This window comes from Centroberyx gerrardi, chromosome 16 (genome assembly GCF_048128805.1).
Source record: "Centroberyx gerrardi isolate f3 chromosome 16, fCenGer3.hap1.cur.20231027, whole genome shotgun sequence".
Classification (NCBI taxonomy): domain Eukaryota; kingdom Metazoa; phylum Chordata; class Actinopteri; order Beryciformes; family Berycidae; genus Centroberyx; species Centroberyx gerrardi.
The window spans coordinates 13958432-13968673 of NC_136012.1; the positions used below are offsets into that span (position 1 = coordinate 13958432).

The window sequence follows — 10242 nt, forward strand, 5'->3', positions numbered from 1 at the left end:
AGTCTCTTCCTGTCATGGCAGCAGTGTCTGATACATTATACAGCCATTGTTCCCTAAGGATTGTGATAATTAAAATGACTTTGAGGTTGAGTCACAACTCTGTTGCTACATGGAACAACCAATTGACCACATGTTGAAACTGGCAGATGACATTGTTATGGATGATGTTGTGGTTTCAATTCCGTCAGTGTGAAATTTTGGGGATATGATAACAAATACAGGATACACAAAACAAAATCACTTCAGAATCAGATTTAATCAGCAAGTAGGGGAGACCAGGGCATGTTGTCACACTTTTTAGTCATTAGCATATTTCTTACTCTTGAGATACAATATATAGTTTTCTAGCTAGATTAAGGTCTTCTCTTCTCTAAAAAATCTCATTGTTACATACATTTTGAACAATTTACTAGAAGCAAAAGTTAATACTGATAAAATTCCACTTGACAGCTGGTGACAACTTACATGTCAGGGCATGTTGTCACATAAACAAGTGTGCTGTGTTCGGGCACTCAATTCCATTTCCTCTGAAGTATATATACTACAATAACATGAGAAACATGATGACATAGCTTGACTAAACCATTCAAATGTATTATCAGGTTATAGCTAACTCTTGCTTATATGTGTCACAATTAATAATTACTTTGATTCCTTTATAAGAAGAAAATGAGAAGAAAAACTTTTGTTAAGAGTGTTTTGACCTCTTATTATGTAAGCAAACATTTGTGTAATTGGACATTTGGCTCTAAAATATTTAGATTCAGAAATAAAGCCACTGAGACAACTTACCCATGTGACAACTAGCCCCGCTCTCCCCTACAATTAAATCGCTATTTTTATTTTGAGGTTACTCATTTTACAGCTGCAACAGTATCAGTCTGGTTTTAGGATCCAGCCTCATCTTGATAGTACCTTGACATTGTCTCACACCACACACAGATTGTCTCACACACACGCTTGAAATTACGATGCTTTAATGTCCCTGACCTGGCAATTGACTGAGGGTTTTTTTTATCTCCGGAGCACCCTCGTCTGATCATAAAAGAAGGCTAACGACTTTCACACACACACACACACACACACACACACATACACCACTGCCCACCTCCCTCCTCCTGACAACAGGAAATCTAAAGACACAAAGGGGGGGGGGGGGGGGGGGGGGCTGGAAGGAGGGGTGTGGTGGGGTGGGGGTTCGCACATATGTCACCAAAATCACAGCTTGTCTGAGGGTACTGCTGAGGTAATGAATGAACCTTTCATCACAGACTGATTGTCATTGGTCATGTTTGCCTTCAGAGACAAAGATTTGTGTTGCTGGAGTTGGAGGTGGAGGTCAATCTTTGTAATAAACTTTATTTTATATCAGAGTACATGCATTTCTAGTGCAGGCTCTGATGACAAAGCTAATTTTCTAATGTTTGTGATAGTAAATTTACTCCCTCTAAACCTTACTGGCAGTTAGAATGAAGGCTTTGGGGCATCATCATCACCCGTATAGAGGACTTTTTTCTCACACCACCACCAAGGGTCACAGCCAATGTTTTGGCTAATTTGCAACCCAAACATATTTCTTTCCCTTTCACGGCCGTCTCCGTCTCCACCTCTCATTGGCGTGTGAGGCAGGGGACACAAGGCTGGTGTTTGACTGAGCGCTGAATGCTCTTTAGTTGTCACACTTTTCCCAAACGCCTTGCAGCTGCTCCTATTGTGGCCGTGGAGGGAGGGCTCCATGGCTGATTCTTTAGGCCTCCTGCTGTTGCCCTGGCCTCAGATGGCTTCAGAGAGAGGGAGCGTGGTCCGCACAATGGCAGGCATCGTGACATCATGGGTCATACGTGGGCAAAATCCTGATGCATTCTCAGATATAGGACAGGATTCCATCACACGAACACAAACACAAACATATGTAGAGACAGGATGTTCGCAAAGGAACCTCTGACAAACCAGTTGGTCAATTTGCTTTTGTACAACTGCAAAGTAAATGTTTTCTCTCTTTTGAGTCTTCATATAACTGTCAGGATAGACTCATGCTTGTGTTAGAAGATAGCTAGCACCCATAACAGCACCCATGTGTGTATAGGGTTTATAGTAATATCCATTAACATAGATTTAATCTAAGGATACAATTTTATTAATTTGTGAAGACTGTCTAATACTACATTTTGAGACCTTATGAAATCACTTTATATTCTGTGGTAATATAAAATTGGTCTCTTCATGTTGCTAAATCTTTATACACTAAAGATTTCATAATTATTAAGGAGTAAATCAGTGTTACTTCAATTTATTAATCATTTACTTGAGGTTTTTGGGCATTACTTCCAGAATTAATTCCAGAATTTCCTTCGGGATCAATAAAGTATCTATCTATCTATCTATCTATCTATCTATCTATCTATCTATCTATCTATGCCCTTTGTTTAGGTGTTTGAGTGACATGTAAGACAACAGAAAAGATCTCCAACTGAGTACAAAAGCCAAATGGGATTTATTCAATGGTATCAAAACAACATTTAACAAACATATGCAAAAATAGATATGATAAAGAAATATATTACTTTAGTTCAATAAATATGTCAGGATGCAGTCACTGAGGACTACGTGGCCCCATTTTAGTAGTTTTGGGGTTCTGTCTTCGTCTCAGAGCTGCAATACACAGTACAGAAACATGAGGTATTTAATGGTTGGTTTCCCCAATGTGTCAGGATCGTCAGGTTTTCATGATGTCTTGAAAGGCAGGTATTTGCATTTGAACTGGCAACCCATTCCACTTCCAAACTGAAAATGAAAACTTCTGCCATAGCTAGATCTACAAGAGGGGGGATACATTCATTGTTCGTCAAATGGAGGAGTGACTTCCATGCCTGCGTCTAAAGTTTGGCAATAAGATTATATTGCTTCCTTTAACCAGCTAGGAAAGCAACAACTGAAAGGATAAATCTACATTCCTGAGACAACTGCAAGCCCTCCCCATTTTGTAATTGTAAAAAAACATGATTATGATTATCAAAAGCGGTCGCCTTCATGACTTCTATAAAAAAAGTCCTTTGAATCAGGGCTATTCGAATACTTCTAAGTTCCTCTACAGGAATAACCTCAACTGTCTTTTTCAGCCTTTCCCCAAGACATCTAGGAGTAGAGTTGTGGGTGACATTCACATTTGTACAGGAGGTTAAACATCAATACTGCCAGACGGTAGCAATCAAAACTCCACTTGAAATGATGGGGCCAGCCTATAGTTATAGGCCAGCAGACCGCAACTTAACTGTCCCCAAGTAATGGCACCCATTTTGTCCAGTGATACCAGTATCACCATATAACAGAGTTAAGTTAGGGCCATTTTTCGTGCAGTGCTCTGTGCTGAGTCACTAGTGAGTTACAGTACAAGTCCAGCCAATGTCCGATCCTTGCTCAGCAGCTCGGGGAGGTGGTGATGGGACTGTGGAGGAAGGAGAGCTGGCCGGCCGAGGCGTGCACAGGGATGGAGACGGGGAAGTTGAAGACCGTGCTGCTCTTGCCGATGGCCGGACTGCCCGCCTCCGAGGAGCAGGTGGACGAGGCCAGGACCTGCGACTCGAACTGGAGCAGCTGACCCATGAAGCTGAAGTTGGGCGAGATGATGCTGCGGCGCTGCTTGACGAACTCGAAGGCCTCGTCCAGCTTCACGCGGTTGGTGCGCATGAGGTAGGCGAGGCAAATGGTGGCGGAGCGGGAGATGCCCGCCTGGCAGTGCACGAACACACGGCCGCCTTTATTCCTCACCGAGTCTGGAGGGGAGAGAAAGGAAGGCAAGGTTAGCACAATGTAAATTTCCATGAGGTGGTGAAATGCATTAGCACAGAATGAAGTTTAGCTGTCACAGGAGAGCACAAACACAAATGTCCTGGCAACACTTTCAGTTCCTATTCAAATTCAGTAGTGGCTCCTAACGGTTCTATCTCATTAAGACACAGGAAGAGCAGTTAATAGGGGCGCAGGGTGTGAGCCTGTGGGGGCTATTCCCCAAGGAGGCAGTCTGAATGGACAAAGGGGGGCAGATAGTCCCCTGCTGGGGGTATTGATCTGGGAGGAAGGCCGGCAGTGAGTGTGGAGAAACCGCCTTTTGTTCAGCCAGAACAAAGAGTGGCGTGGAGGGAGCTATTCAGGCCCAGCCAGCCGATCCACTACAACAGTAGAGTGGGGCCGCTGCCTCGCGGCTCAACATGAAAAGGGGGCATATCTTTTCGTGGGGCTGAGGGGCGATGATGTAACCACCATTGTGGCGGAGCGGGGAGCCTGTGCCGAGCCAGCTGGTTAGTTTTGGAGGGAACTTTTTAAAATTTAAATCCAAGAGCCACTGAATGCACCAAGTGAAGGAAAGGGGGGGAAGGGCGGGTGTCGTGTTGTTTGCCGTCAACAGGCTCAGCAGTAACAGCTGTGGTTTGTGCTCATGTGTGGCAGTAGAGAGAGTATGAAGGGGCTCGACGTTTGTTTATTTTATTTATATAGCGGTGGATGTGCTCTACTCACCGATAAACTCGATCGCCTCGTTGAACCAGGAGCTGATGTCAGCTTTGTGGTTGTCCTCGACAGGGATGCTCTTGTACAGGAAGGAGTCCTCGAAGTGGTTTGGGCAGTTGGCAGAGACGTTGATCAGAGCGGTGATCCCCAGCATGTCCAGCATGTCTTTCCTGGAGGCATGGTAAGCACTGCCAAGGTACAGGAAGGGCAGGATCTCCACTGGTCCACCCTAGACACAGAAAAAACAAAACAAAGTCAGTCAAACGTGGGCCCAAAATAGTACAGCTGGAAGTGAGAAACATAACATTTACCATGTCTAACTCAAAGTTTGGCCTATCTATGATCATTTCGTCCAAAATGATACACACCTGGTCATATAAAGGTGTACTGCATGGACTACATCCAGGGTCTGCGCTTCCAGGATGGCTGGCGCTCAGGGGCAAACTGAGTCCTTGAGGAGGGGAGGGTTTGGTGCACATCTCTGGGTACTCGGTGGAAAATGTGTCAAAACCGCCTAGAAAGAGAAACAACCAGCAGGGTCAACACAGGAAGACATCTACGTTTAAATGTACGTTGTCCAAAAAGGTGACAACTGCTCATCGGGCTATTTTGGCTCAGTGTTTACTCCGACAGCAGCTGGTGCGGTGACAGCTGTAATCCACATTTGTTGACCCGTTGTTAGGATACAGTGAAACATTGGCCAACAGCGTACCGGCCTCTCATACACTCTAATAATTCGCGTCAATTTCCTTCCCCTTACCTTTGAGAATGAACACGCTGGCACCGCAGGGGTCGCGGCACAGGGCTGTAACTGCAAGCATCAGAGTCCCGTCTTTCTTCACTTGGCCTAAGTCCAAACTCCGGTCGTCTAGGAACACCACCGACTGGTACTCCCCCGAGAGCAGCCGGTTCCTGGTGTCCTCGTTGGGGACGATGTGCTCGAGCCCCAGGCCCCCCCTGGCCCGCCTGCGCACGATGGTGCTGAAGCGCACGTTGGCGGAGCCGGGTATGTGGGACGAGTTGAAGGAGAAGAAGGAGCGGCAGTCCAGCACCAGGCAGCCCGGGTCGTCGCCCTCCAGCAAACCACGGAGGGACGCGCAGTCGATGCTGGGGACCTCCATTATGACCATAGTAGGACGGCGGGATAAATATGTTAGATCCAAATACATAAAGCTGTGTCGCAGGGAAATAGAGCTTTGGGTGTGTTTAAAAAATAGGTTTGTCTTCTCCCAAAGTTAAAAAGTAACCTTTAAAGCAGCTGTGTTCTTTTGTTCTGGTTGGTTTCGCTTGTTTAGAGGTTTTCCAAGGTAAAGCCCACGGTCAAACTCGACAAAATGTTATTGTGAAAAAGAAGGGAAAAAAAAGTTACAATAACAAAACTGGTCCTTTTCCTCTTGTGTATCCGGTTGTTCTTCAGAGGAAATATTCTACTTTACACTGAGTTGTTCAGAGAGTTGCTTCTGCCGCTGAGGGCTTTCAAACGGCTTTATATACGGCCTGTCTTGTGAATGAGAAACCGCTGACGTCAAGCGCCCGCCCCTCCGGGCTTCCTGCCAGCAGCGCAGACGTCATTGTGCCGTTGAGCCAGGCAGGCAGGCCAGCCCCGCCCGCCCCGGGTGAGCGGAGCTACAGGACAGGACGGGGGCAAATGTGGGGCAGCATTATACTGCAAGACTCAGCCAAGATTTCTTTTTCTTTCTTTCTTTCTTACTTTCTTTCTTTCTTTTTTTCAGTTCCTTGTTGGTGTTTTGAATGCCAAAAAACATTCACAAAATTATTAGGTACAATCCCAGCCTTAACGTAATAGCAAAATTGTCAGTGGTGAGATTGGAATCATAAGGTTTTATCTGTTTTGTTGTTATTGTTTTTTTTGTTTTTTTATCAAAATTGAGTTGACTATCTGTTCATGATATTTGAATGATACTTTACTTTATACTTCTGTGGTGTTTTTTTTAAATATGTTTTTTGGGGTTAATATCTAAAAGAAATAAAGTAGTTTTGTCAAATCTAATATCTCAGAACTGAACTGTACCCAGATAGACCCTTATAATTCCAAGCTCACACACTGTTAATTTAGCTCTGTGGGTGTATAAATCAAACACATACCTATTTATATAAGTCCACACCAGTCAGAGTTAATTGAACACTTGTAGATAGTCTTAACCAGCCGCCCCAGATCCATATCAGCTCTACCAGTAGACAAACAACTCTCCAATCAACACTTCAACTCCACATAATTATCACTTACAAAACAGCTTACTTATTAACATGGAAACATTTGTTGTGTGAAGTAACTGAAAAATATTCTTTTTAATACCTAATGTATAACAATTATATAATAATATCAAGTAATTTGTAAAATAGGTGGTAGATGGTCATGTGGCGGTAACATAAAAAAAAAAAAAAAAAAAGAAAAGATAACAGGTCCCATTTAGTTATACCATTGTCTTATAAAGCTTATCAGGATCTTTGGTATTATCATTATGTCATCATGCTGATATAATTTACTTTTACTTTGACATCATTTAAATTTTTTCATTTAGGTTTTTGTTTAAAGTGTTTATGTCAGCAAATTAGGAATTTGTCAAATTTTCCATGATGTTATTGTTTAATTAGATTTTTATTTTGCCTCTTCAACTGAGAGTTGACAAATAACAAGATAATAAGTAAATACCGGCCATGGGGGCCATAAAAGTTTATTCTTTGTTTTTATTAGTCAGAGGTACATAGTGTTCAATGCCCCGCGAGCAAAGGCTAACCATAAAAGTTAATCACTGTATAGAAATCTGAAGTCCAGTAAATTTCCACATGCTGGAAACAAAACACCGGTCTTACAGGAAGACAACAGCAGATGGAGATCTCTTGACTAATCCGAATTGTCACCAGTCTCGACTTAATTGAAACAGAACGACGAGGTTCCTTTCCAAAACTGTAGTGTACTGTGAAGAAAGTAAACATGATTTCTGTCACATCGGGAAACCCTTTTCACCTGTCAGTTGTCATTGTGGTTTGCTGACTCAGAATGAGCCCTACTGCTATCTCGTAAGGAAGCAGGGGGATCATATTGACGGGCAACATAGGTGTGTGTGTGTTTCTTAAAACCACAAAACCGACGACACGCCACAGTTGTTTTGTTGTGAAACAAGACTTTACTAAGCAGGCTCACACACAGGTAGTGTTGGCACTTTGCCCTCCATCAAAAATCCTATTCAAGTGTCAGCTTAGCAATAACTTTATTCTCACATTATGAAAAAAACTGTCCTACATGTCTACATTTTTCGTGATCAAGTCTAATTCACTAAAGTATGGCGCGGTGCTATTATTTTACTCCAAAAGACTAGAAGGTTGCTTGAAAGATGATGTTGACATATATAGGGCATGACGTCATTCTCACATTGCTGTAGCCTGAGTAAGAGCGGAGCTTCAGTCAGGAGAATACACATCCATACTGTTTTGGCCTCCGTTTTACTGAGGCAAAGAGAAAAGGAGTGTGTTATGTGAGAAAGGAAGAGAGCGAGAGAGAGAGAGAGAGAGAGGTGTGGGGGGTTGGGGGGGGCTTAAAGGACAGCTAAAGCAATCGCAGCAGCTTGCAAAAACTCTCTAGCCGGTTTAACCTCACACCGCTGTGAGATGAGTCAACTGTAAGACACATGCCACAGAGCAGGAATGTTACACACTTAAGGGGGAGGAGAGTCAAACAAGGCTCACAGCTCTGAAAACAATCTGTACCCAAACAGTTTGTTCTCACTGTAAATGTGTTTTCCCCCAAGTGATGAAGTGATGGGCCTCCGTACGTACGTAAATGAAGAAAGGATTAGACACCTGACGAAGAGGCGAACAGAGACAGCCAGTACAGAAGTGGGCCGATGAAATTAAAGCAACAGTGTATTTCCCTTGAGTTGGAGATCTTCACTTTATAGCACACTTGACCCCATGTGTGTCCATATAGTGGCTGCCATTGCTTTCTGTAGCGATGTTGTTGCTTTCCAAAAACTTATACAAATGTATTCTAAAAAGTTAAGCAAACTACAGTGACACAACCCACATTGTATATTCAAGAATCAAGTTTTTGTTTGCTTGTTGACTATTTTTTAGCAAGGATAATCAACAAAAAGACCAAAAAAACGATTCTTGGAAGGGCTACAGAAGCTGGACTATTCATGAAACCAAGACCAAAAGCGAATAGTTATTCCAAAATGATGACACGCAATGGTGAAAATGTCCTCACATGCAGGAATAAGAATCCAAAGTGTGTGTGTGTGTTCGTCTGATCGTGTGAGTGAGAAAAAATATTGAAATTAGGAGGGCTGAAAATAGAAGCTAAGTCTCTGCTCTGTTTTTGATTCCCATTATGGTCCATAACCAACCGTGTAGCTCTCGCCTAGAAAGGGAAGTGAAACAGTGGATGACATTGAGGCATTTCCTGTGTTACGACCCGGTTGTCACTTGCTGTCATCCCTGCCTGTTTACTGTCATAGTCGCCACGGGCAACGGCTGAACCATCGCTGGGAAAACACAGGGCCTACCCTGCACCGGCTTAACAACAAGTGCTCGATGTCTGCCAGAAAGGTTTCGTTTTCATTTGTACGTGAGCATGGGGAGACCGTAGTGCTTGTGTTGCTATGGGGAAAACCTTAATGAAGGAGTAAAAGTTTTCTTGGTAGGGCAAACATATCTGTTTCGACCACATCTCAGTGTGATGTATGGCTCTCTGTTTCTCAGCCAGTGGGTTGTGAGGGGGAAAGCAGGTCTGTTGTTACAGGATCATGGGAATGTTTCCCATAATACTGTGATCTGGGACCTCCAATATGTGTGTATGCGGTATTGTTGAAAAGATACATTTATTACCTCTTAAAAATGTGCATCAGATGAACATAGAGGTCATTGGAGCTCTTGAAAATGAACTCACCTACCTGGATCGGTGAAAGGATGCACCTACCCAGTATTTGTTTGTGGGGCTAAACCAAAGTCATACAGTTCCAACATCAAACACCCAAAGGTAAACAGGTAGCACACACAGATCTACAGGACGAAGTTGACTAATCTCAATTTCACCAATTTATTTTGTCCATGTCAACAAACATGCTAACGTTTTGGCCTAGTGGCTTTCATCAGAGCGTCAAATTGAGATTAGTCAACTTCGTCCTGAAGATCTGTGTGTGTGCTACCTGTTTACCTTTGGGTGTTTGATGTTGGGAACTCTTCTACCTATCTGTTTAAACATATATGTTCTTTCTTAGTGTCTCTCTATGAGCCTCTATCAATGTAAAACAAATCCAGGTTCGTTTCTGACATTTCATATCAGCTGTCAGGGATCCATGTAGTCGGTAGGAAGGTGTTTGGGCCATTTGAGACGTCATCAAATGTCACCAGATGAATCAGTGAAGACACGTTTTCCTTATTATCTCTATCTCTTAAAGGCAACTTGGTTGACGTCTTGCTGTTTAAAGTTGGCACTTCACAGACCGGTCAGAGTTGGGTCCCAGTGCACATCACCTCACCTCAGACGGTACCTTCGGTGCAGTTAGGTCCTTCAAGGCCTGTTCTGATGGACTGATGATTTTACTGGACTGGAAGAGATATCTGAAGGTGGGAAAAGTAATATGGGCTAAATAACATCAGCATGTTATATAGGTTTATAAAATCAAAAGGTCACTCAGAAAATATCCTAAATAATATAATTTCCTATATATTACTCACATCTTCAGGCGGTTCTTATACCTAAATTCTATTCAT

General features: G+C 43.1%; 1 protein-coding gene across 1 annotated transcript; it reads right to left on the minus strand.

Annotated features, from left to right (window-relative positions):
• Nucleotides 1–2471: 2471 nt before the first annotated feature.
• Nucleotides 2472–5962, minus strand: dusp1 (dual specificity phosphatase 1). Its single transcript, XM_071923051.2, has 4 exons — nucleotides 5267–5962; nucleotides 4875–5020; nucleotides 4516–4735; nucleotides 2472–3773 (listed from the first exon to the last, which is right to left on the minus strand). The coding sequence occupies exons 1-4, from the start codon at nucleotides 5673–5675 to the stop codon at nucleotides 3418–3420; spliced, it is 1131 nt and encodes a 376-aa protein (XP_071779152.1). The 5' UTR covers nucleotides 5676–5962; the 3' UTR covers nucleotides 2472–3417.
• Between the last annotated feature and the right edge of the window lie 4280 nt (nucleotides 5963–10242).

Coding starts and splice junctions, on each gene's coding strand:
- dusp1 (XM_071923051.2), bottom strand. CDS start 5,675: ATGTATTTGGATCTAACATATTTATCCCGCCGTCCTACTATGGTCATA. Junction 5,021..5,266: donor CAGCGTGTTCATTCTCAAAG/GTAAGGGGAAGG, acceptor TTCTCTTTCTAG/GCGGTTTTGACACATTTTCC. Junction 3,774..4,515: donor CGAGGCGATCGAGTTTATCG/GTGAGTAGAGCA, acceptor TCTCCCCTCCAG/ACTCGGTGAGGAATAAAGGC.